The 15,479-nt window shown below is 38.2% G+C and overlaps 1 protein-coding gene across 1 annotated transcript in view; it reads right to left on the bottom strand.

Moving 5' to 3' along the window:
• The window catches only part of ZDHHC20 (zinc finger DHHC-type palmitoyltransferase 20), a 47,812-nt gene that overhangs the window by 11,403 nt on the left and 20,930 nt on the right, over positions 1 to 15,479 (bottom strand). Inside the window, exons 4-8 of the mRNA XM_054973753.1 lie at positions 9,761 to 9,881; positions 9,128 to 9,197; positions 8,104 to 8,136; positions 7,139 to 7,259; positions 2,306 to 2,438 (exon numbers count right to left, since the gene is read on the bottom strand). Of these exons, the coding sequence (XP_054829728.1) occupies positions 2,306 to 2,438; positions 7,139 to 7,259; positions 8,104 to 8,136; positions 9,128 to 9,197; positions 9,761 to 9,881 (478 nt within the window). The remainder of the gene's footprint in view (positions 1 to 2,305; positions 2,439 to 7,138; positions 7,260 to 8,103; positions 8,137 to 9,127; positions 9,198 to 9,760; positions 9,882 to 15,479) is intronic.

Below are 15,479 nucleotides of genomic sequence, written 5' to 3'. Positions count from 1 at the left end.
GGATGGCACCGTAAGAACAGCCGCAGAATTTTAGAAAGTGTATGTTAAACTATAAATTTCATCAACAATTAAATCTATGTTGAATTTACCTATATTGAAGCTTTGTGAATTATGCCTACTAGGTAACATTCGAAACATTGTCATGAGACACATTCACATTAGATTTATTTCTTCAGAAGATAGTTACCAACATAATTAGTTTTACACCTCCACTCTATTCAGTATGGAGCCTCCCTGCAGCGGAAGAGACTCTTTCTCTGGAGGAAGGCTCCTCGTTTAGTGGATATGAGTGGTAGGATATAGTTATTGTGATAGTGTTTGAACTATAAGTTATCCAAATGTTACAGAATTTACTTCAGCCCATAACAGAAAACAAATAGGACTTTCCTCCCAAATTCTATCCATATTTGCAATCACCACCATTAAAAAACATGAATATGATTCTGTACCGAGCTGGTCATTTTCCTTGGTTGCAATCCAGAATTTTGCACAGTGAACTCTGATTCCACAAGATCTATTAGAGGGTTGTTCTTTTAAACAGTACTGCCAGATGCAGTAACATGAGAAGCCGTTTTTGACTAGGGGAGTTTCAAAAAACCAATTTGTGAGATTTCTTGACTTCTGTTTCTCATGCAAACCACCCACAAGAATAAGATACTGTCTCCTCCCTATCTGCTCTTAATTCCTTTAGCATACCTTAAGGTCCCCAATGTTGTTCAGCCTGTGGGCACTTTTGGAATTTTGCGGACAGGGAGTGAGTGCTGCCACAGAACTGCAGCCACGAGGTGCTGGGACCAATCACAAAATATTGAGGTTACAAGCCAAGCATCTTCTTACAATGGAGGCAGCTATTTCTGAAAGAGTGCTTCCTGAAGACACAAGGGTGATGTCGCCTTACACAGACCTGACTTTTTCAACTTGCATAAGGCAGCAAATTGGCACCAGGAAATCCACTGGCAGGCACCATGGTGCCCATTGGCATTGTGTTGGTAATCACTGCTCTACGGGTTGTATTTTGGATTATGGCCTCTTTCCTTGGCTGCCTCAACAGTTGTATCTGACTTTGAACCACTAGACCCCTCACGTTTATTACCATTTAATCTAATAAGTATTTTTTCTGCCATTAGTCAAGAATGTAGGTACAACAAATTTAACACTGCTGCTGACCAGTTGATGGGGACAGTTATTAACTATCCCAGTTAATCATATAACCAAATTGTATTGACAAATGTTTATTACCAATGGATTGTTTTTAGCAATGACATGCATAAGGCAATCTGAAAACAATGCCCTCTAGCAGAAAGCACCACCCTGCCCCCCGTACCAGAAGATTAGTCATCAGTGATTTTTAAAAACATACTCAGAAATAAACCATGGCTGAATAATTTATTAATAGTTTATCCATCCTAAAGCTAACATTCAGAAGAGACTCTGATGAGCTTCGATTAAGGAGGCACACAAACAACAATTTCAGAGCAAGTTTCCCTTTAACCCCTACAGTGCTGCAAGCACCAAACTGCCTTCAAAAGCTGGAGAACAAGACAATCGTAATGAAGGTGTCTGGAAAACTGGTTGCAGTGAGGCAGTTAGCTTTGATGCAAGAGAGAACAGCTTGCTTTTTTCTTCTTCTTCTTAATAAACATTAAATTTTTTAGTGTTAGTATGGCATACTGGGAACACATTCTGCTCAGTGGAACACACACACAGTGTATACACACCCAGGGCTTTTTTTCTGGGAAAAGAGGTGGTGGAACTCAGTGGGTTGCCCTTGGAGAAAATGGTCACATGGCTGGTGGCCCCACCCCCTGATCTCCAGACAGAGGGGAGTTTAGATTGCCCTCTGTGCCGCTAAACTTCCCTCAGTCTGGAGATCAGGAGGCAGGGCCACCAGCCATGTGACCATTTTCAAGAAGTTCCGGAACTCCGTTCCCCCACGTCCCAGCTGAAAAAAAGCCCTGTACACACCACACACTTTTTAAAAATAGTGAGGTATTGCTGAAGTGGCAAATAGGTAGGATTACACTATACATTACTTTATGCAGAATCTCCTTACTCTTCCCCCCTCCAACAAACATCACACCACATTTTAAAAAAATCTTTCAAAACAGTTTACAAACTGGGGGAGCTCTGAAAAGAGTATGTAAAAAGCTATTACAAGACAGATCAGTCCACTATCAAGTATTACAACTGGAAAGGACAACATCCATAAGGACTTAAAAGTTAAGCTTCATTTTAAGTCATGGACCTGAAACAGCCTACTCACAGCAATACCGGCTTCCAAGTTACATTCCTGGTATTTACTGACCTATTGTTGATCTGTTTTTGCCGACCAGCCAGCAGTGGTAGCTAAAAAGTGACAGGATGCTGATGAAAAACATGGCAGCCACAAAGAAAAGGAAGAGAACGTGGAATTTTGCACGTGTGTCTAGCAATTCATTCTGGGAAGGAGAAGGAAAAAGAATCAATAGTCTGTTCCTTACAAAGCTGCCTTCTCTGAATGAAACCAAGTATCACTATATTTGAATTGCTACAAAAACATTTAGCATGTAGAAACTTTTTATTTCAACCATATGTAACTAATATATAGCTGTCAGGCACAGAGTTTAATATTTTCTGTGACAACATAACCATAAAAAGGAATCATGTCCTTTGTTAAATGCTTTAGAAACTATGAGTAGTACGGAAAGAAAAAACCTACAACCCCCATTAGCTTTCTAAAATTTAAGAACTCAAAAGCATGAGAATGTCATACAAGACTTTCTAGAGAATGTAATTAATTTGTAGAGTGACAAAAGAGGTTGTTAGCATAAATGGTGTTAATAGAGGTCCATATAAATTCATGTAGAACAGCTCCAGCTGTGGCTACAAGCTTTTCAAACAAGGGCAACTTTCACTTTTATTATATAATTTTTGCTGTCACATGCCAAGGACAAACACGCAGTTTCCAAGTACAGTATCACTGGCCAATGTTAAGAGATAGACTGACAAACTAGAATATTTGCTGGTCTGACCCAAAATGAAAATTCATTCCACAATGGGGAAACTCTGAGGCACTGGACAGGGGTAGGAGGGAAGATAGGAAACAAATACTTTTTATTTTATTTTTTAGCTTCTTTCTTTCCTGACCACTAGAAATTGAGGGGGGAATTGAATATAGAGGAAACCAAGTACAAACCTAACTCCCACAAATCACTTCAGTGTGAAAGGAAGGGTCCAGCTCTCCTTCATCCCAAGACTGATTGTTGGGGAAAGAGATTTGGACAAAGAGATGACACCAACAATGTACGTTGTTAAAGCCCAGTTCCTCCCTCTCCCATGTAGTCATTGCCTACGTATGTGGAATGAAACTGAGCTCCAAATATTGGCTGGGCAAGAGGACCCTGGAGAGACTAGTGCTTCATTCCAAATTCTTTCAGGACATGGCAACAACCCCTCCTAAGTTGAAGGGAAGAAGGGCGCTAGAAGGCTGTACTCCCTTTCTCTCCACCAACACAATTCTCCAACTATTTATGAAATAGATGTGTCATGCATGGATTCCAACAAATATTTTTAAAACTCCAAAGTATTATGCACCGATATATTGCGAACCTTATGAAGGGCAAAAATCCGAGGAGACTCAATTCACAGATTTGTGTCTTAAATAAAGTGGTCTGTATATTGAGAACTCACGTTATCTGATGGAAGAAAAACTGTATGAATAGTTTCCATACATATTCAAGAAAGTCAGATGTGTATGTAGTTAATAGTTTAGTTACACATTAAAAATAATCTAAAAGATTACCTTTCCAGCCAAAAAAGTAAATTACTTCTTCATTTCTAGATTAAGATGTCATTAATATAGGATTGTTTTCAGCCAATGTGTTTATCAGCACTGATTTCTTCCCTATCCCTAGCCTCTCTATAATAAACTTCAACTAAATAGACATTTTCCCATGTATAATGAAGGATTATAGATATCCTTTTATGATTGCCTTGTGACTCACTTTGGGGAACGAATGTATAAAAAAAGCACACAAGAACAGATTCAGCTCAAATTGCATCAATACTGGATTTTTACCTTTGGACAATTCTCAGCAGATTTCCTGCGGCAAAGCTTTGTGCAAATAAAGACAATTTATTAAACAGCTATATCCCTTCAGCGCTGATGTTCAGAAACAGTAAAAATGTTGTTAGAAAATTAATGGCTTGTGTGCGCACAAGGTAAGGAAACGTGCAGCATTCCAATGGCAAGAAGATTTATTCTGCATTCACTGAATGAAAATGTAAAGGTGATCTTGTGCTTGCACAATGAAGTCAAAGTAAAAAGTTGTTAATTTTAATGGCGAGGACTCGGGGTGCACCATTAAAATGAAGAGATTGCTCTCTCTAATAAACCATATTTGAAGAACTGTTAAAGCCGCTAAGTCTGTTGAATGCAAATATAAGATTCTAAAGGTCTATGATGATGCTAGCTTTAGTTCAAACTTGTTACACAGCTTTAAATCAGAGTATTTTGATGGCACAGAAGGGAACGTATGAGTGAGTAATGTTATACTGCAGCTAGTTTTTGCTGAACGTTGCACTTCAGGTATAAAATATTAACCCAAACTGCTCATCAGAGATGCCACAAAAGTCTTCTTGCATCTCCTTGTGCTTTAGAGAACATATGGATTTTAATGACTGATGCAATGTCATTTTCAAAAATACTTGACTTTCAGCTATCATACAAATTATTTCAGCACTATTTTTGGTAAAAGCTTTCTTGGATTGAAACACATATCTGATAAACGGAGAGAATTAATCCTAAGTAGTCATCTCCTGGAAGAAAAGCAAAGTATCTAATAGGAATGACCAGCACATGTAGAAATTCACAAGAGCCCAAGGAATATGGAAATGAGTCTTTAGATTACCAAGGCAGCCATTTAAGCAGCATTTTAGTTAGATGAGCTCTTTCACAGATCTAACTTCTTACTGCTTGTGGCTACTCAGATATAATGTTCTCTACTTGTTACTCAGTATGACCTCCATCACTGTTGTAGTTCAAATTTCTAAATTAACTGAAAATGACAACTCAAACAAGGTGCACAAACATCACCCAAAAAGACTGGTCACTTCTGCTTGCAAGATTATCAAAGACTGAAGTGAAATGCATAATCCAGCCAAAGACAAATCAGTTACCTGTGATTGTGCTTTTCTTGCACTTGATAATCTGTGCTTTACTTTCCCAGTGAAGTCAGTTCAACTTTAAAAAGCCTTATATTTGGCTGGTTCACACAGCCAAGCGTCTGCATGGAATCAGGGACACACACTTTGGAAATCCCACCCAACCCAGGTTGCCCTCCAGGATTCTCTAAGTTATCATGGGCTTGAACAACCTCATTTCTCTTTCTACTTTAAGGTGTCAGCTGATCGCATTATTCTGTCTCTTCTAAACATTTTAATCCCTCACTGGGCTAGGTTTTTAAAGGTATTTGTGGAGGGGTAATTTACCAAGTTTGTATATTTCTACATCCTAGGGAGCCCATTATACAGCTTCAGTTATTCACATGGAGAACAGCCAGTTTAGTGATCCTCCAGAAATGCCTTTAGAAACCACTGCCTTAAGTTATACAGACTTCCAATTTGCTTAAAAAAAAGGGGGTTTTTGGGATAGTCATATGAGACAGGCCACCAGTATGCAGCTTAAACTGAAGATTTAGATTCTGCAGATGATAATGGGAATGATGGCCCCAGCACAGGAGAATGGGCGAGTGTGTCACCATATTCCTACAGAAATCTAATGAAAACAGGCCCCAAATCCCCCCAGTTTTAAACAGCAGACCTAAAATTGTAACATTTTGTGGCAAACTGGCTTGGAGGTGTAAGCACATTTCTCAGGAAAACAGCAGTATTCAAACCTTTGAAGGGAATGTCTAAGATCAAATACAAGAACAATTAAAATGTGAAAGATGCTTTTACAATCATGAGCTCTCTAAGTCTCCTCAGCTAGGTCCATTTCTTTGTATATGACAAGATTAGATCCAATGATACAGCTGTGACATATTCCAGATAGTTCATGCACAAAACAGGAGTACAATCCATGCTATGGCATATCTGATGCATACATGCAAAGAAGTCCAGTGACAGGGTATTACACTTCATATGGATCACCTCAGGAGACACAGGGAGTTTCTGCCCCTCTCAGGTGCACCCAAATAATGTTGAAACCTTGGGAAGTACAGAAGACTATTGCAAGGAAGTTATGTTTCCCACCTCAATCAGAGGCAACACTTCCTTCTACACAATGAACTAGCATCCCCAAAGAAGGAACACTCAGGAAAAAATCCCCTGGAAACTTGTTACAGCAGTAAACAAGAGTAATGGACCAGAATGCTGGTTTTGAAAATGTATCATTCAGGTTTATATTTTGGTTCAGCCAAAAATGGCACTGAATGGCCTTCAGCAAGACAGTGACTCTCTCTCTCTCTCTCTCTCTCTCTCTCTCTCTCTCTGCCTAACTAACCTCATAGAAGGATAAATAAGGTCTGCATGAAATATTAAGAAATCAAATTTCTCACTCAGACTGGGTCAAAGATTTTTTTAACTGAGCACACAATCAAATAGTGATGCGAAATTAGATATTCCAATTCTCATTTTTACAATGTTACAAAATTCTCATATTAATAAAGGAAATTACTTTTGTTGTGTTATGCTTCTCAGAAGCATAACAACATAGGCCAGCAGCATATAACACTTGGAGATTATCTGACTTGCTGTAGCATAAATTTACACAAGCTTACAGTCTATTACCTTATCAAATATTCCTTCTAGTCACTGATTAACTATAACCCAAGTGAATTTTGTGGGTCAGTAATAGCAAGCAAAGATCATGACTGAGACGGTTTGAAATTAGACAAGGACAATGTTAATATTTTAAAATTTAAATATCATTCAAATATAACGTGCTTTTCCAAAACATAGAAGGAGATTTAATCAGATAACTTCTCTAGGAGTTTTAGTTTCAGTGATCTTACAACCATCTATTAAAAAATTAGTATTTTATTAAACATTTAACTACTTAAAACATAACTAGCATCAGCTGATGTGGAAAATGAATGAAAAACCTAGATGTTTTATTAGATATACATACATTGCGATAATCTATTCCAAAAAGACTTACTGTCCAAAATTTTATGAAATACTGTAGAACTGTAGCAGCAACAAATAGACAGTACAGGAGGGAGTAAAATAAAAACAAGAGGAAAAACTTGTAGTTAGAAAATCCCACGCAGTTATTCACCCTAGAAAAGAAAGAAACATTACTGAGTCAAATAAATGTGATTTTATTCTAGGCATAAAGAGGGCATCTTTCCTAAACTGGCCTTTATTAAACATATTTAATCTATCAGCAAAAATATTTTCTGAAAGTAACTTAAACGCCTCAACCAAAAAAATTATCTTTTAGGTCAGACAACTTAGGTCTCTCTTTATTTTAAATCAAGACATAAAACTATCCCTTTACCAATTAACAAGCAATCATCTGCATGTGTGCATAATCCGTATTTTACCATAAATGCTCTTTCACAACCCGGTTCTCTTCACCCACTTTTATTTTGAACTTTAAGCATTCTGAAAGATATTCTTGCCATCATTCACAGGAACTGTTACAAAATACCATTATTATTAATAGATCTGTTAGAATGTCATCCTGTGTCTATCAAAATCGATGAGAAAACTTCCATTAATTTTAACATAGTGGGGAACTGTAGATCTGGGCTTGTGTTTTTCAGTGTAATCTGTTAAAAGCAAAATCAATCATAACTAACCTAAGGATCCAGCGAGCTTTTACATTCAGACTCACCCAATTCCCCTCCTTATTATACCCCACATGGCTTTTAATCCAGGCACAGCCATTTGTGCCGTCAAAAGAGATCCGCTTCTTCACCTCCTTTTTTCACCAGTGAAAAAAGCTGGTTGAATCCAACTCAAAGTAATTTAGAGAACAATCCTAAGTAGATCTATTCAAAATCCTACATGAGTCTATTGAATAAGGCTTATTCCCAGAAAAATGGTTTTAGGATGGCAGTGTTAGTTACTTCTTTCTATACTGGAACATATCACAGAGAGAGGGAGAGAAAGACATACCAAGGACAGTGGTGATCCATTTTCAATACACAGCTAAGGTGGGGAAAAAAAGACATTTCCAATCAATTTAAAGAATATAAAAGCATCAACATGAATTTTCCAACACATGAAATCTCATTGTTTTGAAATCCATTCTGACATTTTGACATTCAGGAAAAAAGTCTTATTACAGCTGCCAAAATTACCATCCAGCATAAGATGGGAGCTTCAAGGTCAAAGTAGAGGTTATGTGGCAGGCAAATGCAATAGTCTCTAGACAAATTTCATTTAAGAAAGAAAAATGGTGAAGGGGAGGGGGAGTAATAGCTCCTCTCATATCTGATACTTGGTAATGAAAAGATGTTAGAGGAGAATAAGAATCTGAGCAGAGGAGAAGATGGGGGAAGAAGCGGGAAAAGTTTATGCAGCCCCTCCCCCTCCCTGTCTGTTCTGCTCAAATTCTAAGCATTGTGCGGTTGTTGTTCATTACAATAATCAAAATAATCAGCTACTGCTTAATAATAGTCATTTATTTATTATTTAGGTATATTCCATTATTCTCTCAATGGGAATGCAAAATGGCAACTGTAAGGATTATAAGAGAATGTGTATGACGAACCGAACTGTGAAAGCAGTATATAAATGCACAGTATTATTAACTGTAGCAGGTAGAATAACACAATTTCACACATCTCTGTATTAATCTGGTTTTTCAAAAAATTTGTACAAGCTAACAGTGCAATCCTAAACAGATTTACATCATTCTAAAACCACTGAAGTAAATGGTCTTAGAAGGGTATAACTCTGCTTAGGATCACACTTTATTTCACTCAATTATGATTAGTGATAAATCTCTCATGTTTAACACCCTGTAAAAACAAACTGAACTGTATCTGTGTAAGAAGTGTATACAAATCTTTCATCAGGGGGAAAAAAATAACACAATGGTGATGTTTTGAATTTGAAGGTGTACTCGTGACTAAATATAGGCACATGCATTCAATCAACAAGAGTTTCCTTTGCTCTAGAGCTGGCAAGTACTTACAGGTCACAGGCAGAACAGTGGTGACATCGATCAGGCTTGATTAGTTGGCATCTATCACAGTATCTTATGGCTGTATTAAACATTTTAAAAATCAAGTTATTAAACATGTGCTTGTAAGTTTTAGAGATGCTGTGCTTCTCATAATAGGTTTCATCATATCTCAAAATGTTAAAGGGACTGCGGCATCTTAATGTTTAACAGTTAAACTGTGAAACAAAGAGTTCCGATAGTAGTTTGGTTCATCACATGCATGGCAGACTATCAAGATGGTTAACAGTTAATGCATGTTATTATGGTGAGCAATAAAGGAAACATGAATACAAGATACATATCTGATGCACTAAACAAGATTAGAATATATGACAAACACTGGCTGAATCACCACAACAGGAATACCCTGTGCGTGCATGCATTGTGCTGCTACAGACAAACGCAGCTGGAGTCTGCAGAACCAATAAATGCCCGTGCCAAACTGTGGTGGGTTTCATTTTAGAGAACTTATGTGAGGGCTGTTTGTAGAGAGAGAGAGGCTAAAACCAGACAGAAGAACCTGACAGTTCAACACAGTCAACTGCCATGAGTCACTGTGGCCATAAAAAGCTTTTGCAGCGCTGGGACTGTTTACAGGCTGACCTCTTGATGCTGTTGTGGTATAGATGGGAAGGTCTTTAGCAGCTCTTCTCAGAATTTCTTGCTGGGATTCTGGTCTTTCTTCCTTTTCATATTGCTCCTTGTCAGCTTTGGATAAACAGAACTGAAGGGCAAAAGAATGATTTGTATGTTAAAAACCAAATATAAGCAACACACAATCAGAAAGACTTTTTGTACATATGCACAGCAGAAATGTGCAGGAGACACCAATAGCATAGCAAGACCTGAACATTTCTTGCATATCAGTTTCAAAATGTTGCTTTAAAAACACAATCCACATTCCCATAGATTTTTTTTTAAAATCCAATACCAACCATCCAACCATTTACAAGCATGTAAGGTTTTGAAGAGGTGGAGTAGGCCCTAAGAAAAAGCTACAGCTAGGGCCCATATAATGAGGCTTCAGCATTACTTATGTTTCCTCATTTCCTAGCAGTGGCACATACACACTTGATTTTGTCCCAAACCATTTGCACTCTCACTCCTTCTTCCTATCTAGTTTCCAGGACAACATGAGATATAACGTATGTAAGAGAGAGAGAGGGAGGCAAACAATTCTAATCGAAACCCATCTCCTAGGAGCCAGAAATCTAATTGTTCCCAGCACTGGTTGTCACTACATTTTAGGCTTGTCACTAACTGCTGTATAATCACCCCCTCCAGTTGTACTGTGAGATGGCTGGTTTGAAGACAGAAAGGGAGGGAGAAGAGGAAAGCGCCACAACCAATGTTAGAGACCTCTTGCAAAAATATATTGCGAGTTGGAATTGCCTCTCAGCATTGGCAAGTAGAAAGAGCAGTGCATATACAATGTCCTGATGCTGCTAGGAGACATGAGCGGCACTGAACAAAGCACAGGCTGACCAGGGCTGAGAGCTGAACAGCTTGCAAGGAAATCAAGCAGTCCACTGGATATTTATCTTCACCTTCAGAGAGCAGGGCATATGTCCTCTGAGGCCAACTGCAGTTCCCCAGGACCGGTTCTGCAGTGAGCGCAGCTGGAAGAATCCCTAGAGTGTATGTCTTCCAACCAAATCTTTACCACCCCAGACCCTTTTAGTGGTAACCACTAAAAGGATATGTCTGGAAGGTGGGGGGGGGGGGGGAGACTGACTTAATCTCATTCCAAATTCTCCATTCTTTTAGTAACCAAGTTTGATTATCCACAGGTAATAATTTCTTGTTATCCAGCAATTCATAAACAACTGGCTTTGCATGTCACGCACAGGGAAACAGGCGAGCAAGCAGCAATCATATTTGCCACATATATGTTGCTGCCCTGAGAGAGGGGAGGTTAGACAAAGATTCCCTTTAAGATCTCTCAAAATAAAAGTATTCTGCTCTCCCACTTATGGTCAACCTTATATATGGTTTAATTTATCAAAGACCATCAAGCAGTTATATATATGCATATTTAAAAGCCATTTACACATGTCTTGGTATACCACCATCTACAATGGTAGAGGGACACCAGCATAGTAAGCAACAATTGTATTTGCCATGTAATGTGTTCAGTGGTCCTTAGAATATGTCTTACAAGCGGATCATCACATTTTTTAATTCTTTGCTGCCTTTAATGGCAGCTTGGCACACAATCAGCAGGTAAAGCTTTTATTTTGATAAGAGCAAGAGTCCAGTAGCACCTATAAGACTAACAAAATTTGTGGCAGGGTATGAGCTTTTGTGAGCCACAGCTCACTTCTTCAGATACCTTCAGTGGCTCTCAAAAGCTCTTCAGATACCTGAAACTTCTTCTGAAGAAGTGAGCTGTGACTCATGAAAGCTCATACCCTGCCACAAATTTTGTTAGTCTTATAGGTGCTGCTGGACTCTTGCTGTTTTCTACTGCTACAAACAGACTAACATGGCTACCCATCTTGACCTTTTATTTTATCTTTGTGGCAGAAAAAAAGGAGATCACTTGGTAATTTTTATTCCTTCTGCTATTAAAGACAAAGGTGAAGATATAATGTAGCTTGAGATACAATGTAGCTACCCATGTCAGGCTCGTTCAAAGAAAGCAGAAAACATACCCAGAAGACACAAAGAGCTGCTGTAATCGGACGTAGTTATATTATATATTGTGTGAATGCCTGACGTATAACTACTTTACTGTAGCAATATAATTTACTTTACTAAATATATAAGCCTGAAGTAAAAAGAACATCATGTGACTATCCTGGCAGCTACTTGGGGGCAAATGTCTTCTATTAACTTGTTTATAAGACTGAAAGCAAACATAGTCATTGACAGAGAAATCTTGACAATTAAGAATATTTAATGACATCCTGAAGATATCAACTGACTCAAACAAAATGTTTCTTGCTGAAATACTCTGTTTATACACCACACTGTGTATGTGTATAAATTTCTGACTACAAAAGAATGTTCCACCCAACAATACCTATATATGGTCAAATAAACACAAACCTAAAACAAGGAAAAACTAAGAATATTTTAGGCAAGGTTAAAAATGCCTTTTGATTAAATTGCATAAAAGAGCTCCTTTGTTTCTCTTTGTGCCTTCCAAGGCTTCACACAAACACCATGTGCTGGGATTCTTTTTAACACTGTAACACTTGTGTCACAGGATGCCACATTGCACAAGAACTGCATTTTCATTGAATTGAAAATATATTCCACTACACTGAAAAAGTTTACATTATGTGTCTGATAGTCAACTCCAGGACAAATTTGCTCTAAAGCAACCTTATCTAAGAAAAAGGATTTTCAAAGCAAGGAGCAAAGCTTATGCCAGAATAAAACTGGTTAATCCTTAAGGTGCCACAATATGGATTTTGTTCTGTGTTAAATGTTAATACAAGATGTATTTTATTTATTATTTTTATTTATTTAACTTATAGTCCACTTTCTCCGCAAGTGGGCTCCAAGTGGATAACAACATAATTTGAACCTACATTAAAATTACCATTTAAAACAATAAAAATTTACAATTTAGCAGTAAAAAGAACAGCTCTAAGTGGCAGCCCAAATTACCCATTTCTAAAATGTTTCTGTGGGTGGGAGGTGAGGGACAGCAATGGTTTATTTCTGCTTAAATTTTCTCATTTCAAAAATACTTAGATTGCATTTGCTTACAAGGCCAATAGGAAAAATAGAATCAGACTGGGAAAATATTAGATGCCACTCAGGTATTAGTCCAAGAAATTTATTTGTTACACGAAGTAGCCCTCTTGGAACAGTGGGTGGGGCAAGAACACTCCAAGCGCTAGGAACACTCATAGTAAGTCCGCTGTCCTGTTCTCATTTGTAGGTGGAGGGTATCCAGATTCATTTATTTGTTTACATTATTTACAGTCCAGCTTTCTCACTGAGACTCAAGGTGGTTTATGTAAGTCAATATGATCTATGGCTGGGACATCCAAGAAACAGTGCAATAGGGGTTGGGTAGCATAAAATTTGAAAACAAGCAGAAATCTGATACAGAACTAAAACAATGTTGAAATAAAGCATAACTGATTAATATGGCATATTAAACTATGCAGAAATTACTTAGGAGAAGTATACTTGCTTAATTCATTTAATTTAATTCATTTAATTTCTAACCTGCTCTCCCTGCGAATGGGTTCAGGGTGGGTAACAACATTATTAAACTACAACAACAATAAATACAGTAAAAATACAAAGTATAAAAATCAATTAAAAACCATATCCAAACATTAAACCATATCCAACAGGAGCAAAGATGTTAAGACTATACACCTCTTCAGCAATCGGGGTGGGGGGTAGGGCAGGCAGGTCATAGATGCTTCAGATAACAATGGGCCAAGGCCACAGCAGAGAGGCAGACCAGGTAGCCCGCCCAGACCTCAACCACTGCCATAAGCCTAGAGGAACATCTCCGTCTTACAGGCCCGGCAAAACTATAATAAGTCTCACAGGGCCCTGGTCTCGATGGAGACAGACAGTAGTCTACTCCCTATCCCTTTACCAAAGCATCTTTCTGAACCATTTCTTTACAGTACAGCCCTCCTATCTGCATAAAAAAAGCCCTCAGTCCTGAATAGTTCAGTTTTATTAAAAAGCAGTTTCCCACTCAGGGTGGAACTGACTGAAGGAAGCAAAATTATAGGACTTGTTGCAAGAGCCCAGGCCCAAGTGCTGATGCAACTGAGATGAGGGAGGAAAGTTGCCACAATAAGGATCACAAGATTTGAGTGGATGCAAACTATGATTTTTGGGGGGAAGCAAAGTCAACTTAACCCTGACTATTCAATATTCTTCCATTTCTACTGCCTTTTTCTGGTAACAAGTAATTTAATCAACCACAAATGTTTTCATCTGAAAAAAATTTGCTACAGCCTAACATACCACAGTGACAGAAAAACCAGCCCTGTCCCACTGTGCAAAAGAACCTGTCCAGAAGCATTGCTCTAATCTGAATATTTAAAAGACAGTAGTGTTTTTCAACAGGTTAAAGTTGCCTCTCTCACTAAAGGCACATTTTTAATAAGCTATATTTTAAAATATATTTTTCAAGAAAAGGAGACTCATCTGTCCCCCTCTATCACTGTCTGATGCCAGCAGTGAAGACTTACCTGTTTTGCACTGCATTCCCTCACTGACCCCTCTTCCTGTTTATGTGTTGTTTAGTTGTTGTTTTTAATTGTTTTTATAATATATATTTTGTTTTATAAAGTTCGTTTTAATGGTTTTAATTGTTTACCACCTTGGATGGAAAAACAGCATAAAATGCTTTTAATAAATAAGAAAAATCATGCCAAATTGAATTTATTTATTATTTATTTATTAACAAGATTTTTTTACCCTGCCTTTCTGCTCTCAAGGTCCACCAAGGCAGTTATCAAATTAAAACATACAAATTAAAATCTCATCCTAAAAGCCATTAAAACCAACACATGAATACATCATTAAAACAATTTTAAAGCAGAATTTAAAATAAACACAAATGGTAAAAACAACAGTTAAAAACACTGGGGAGGGAGGGGGGATCATTAATGGAATGCCAAGCAAAACAAAGAAGTCTTCAACCCACTGGCAGAAGACGGCAACAGAAGGGGTCAGATGAATCTCCCTGGGGAAGGAGTTTCAGAGTTTTGGTGCCACTACTGAGAAGGCCCTCAGTCTTGTGGGTTGCATTATTATTTCTAGAGCAGCTGATGCTGAGTATGTTTAGCACGTTGGGATGGGTGACCATGGTACATGCTGCTCAGCACAATACTAAGGTGACTTGGTGATGACTGTGTGCTTTTCAGGGTCAAATCAACTCAGAGTTCCTGGACACCACAAGCTATACAGCACTCAATGATTCTCCACAATGATCCTCTGCACATCACTGCAGAAGCGTGTGCACGTGCATGTGTAATCGTGTGCTATGTATTATCATTAGGGTGCATCAACCAGTATGAGTCTGTCTCGACTGAACAGGCAGGCTGCTTGTGTTTATTTTAGTACATTTTTATCCTACGTTTACTCCAAGGAACTCAGGGTGGTAGATGGGCTCCTCCCCGCTTCCATTTTATCTTCACAACAACCCTATGAGCTAGGTTAGGCTGACAGAAAATGTCCAGCCCAAGGGCACCCAGTGAGTTTTAAAGTGAGTGGGGATTTGAATCCAAGCCTACTCAGGCCTTATCTAAAACTAACTACTACAGTACACTGGCTATATCACAGTTTCCTTGGATCTTCTCAGTGACAGACCTATCTCTTCACTTGATAG

The sequence above is a fragment of the Eublepharis macularius genome, chromosome 3, assembly GCF_028583425.1.
Source record: "Eublepharis macularius isolate TG4126 chromosome 3, MPM_Emac_v1.0, whole genome shotgun sequence".
NCBI lineage: Eukaryota > Metazoa > Chordata > Lepidosauria > Squamata > Eublepharidae > Eublepharis > Eublepharis macularius.
Note: the sequence above shows the minus strand (reverse complement) of the source record. Positions and strands in the feature narration are given on the sequence as shown.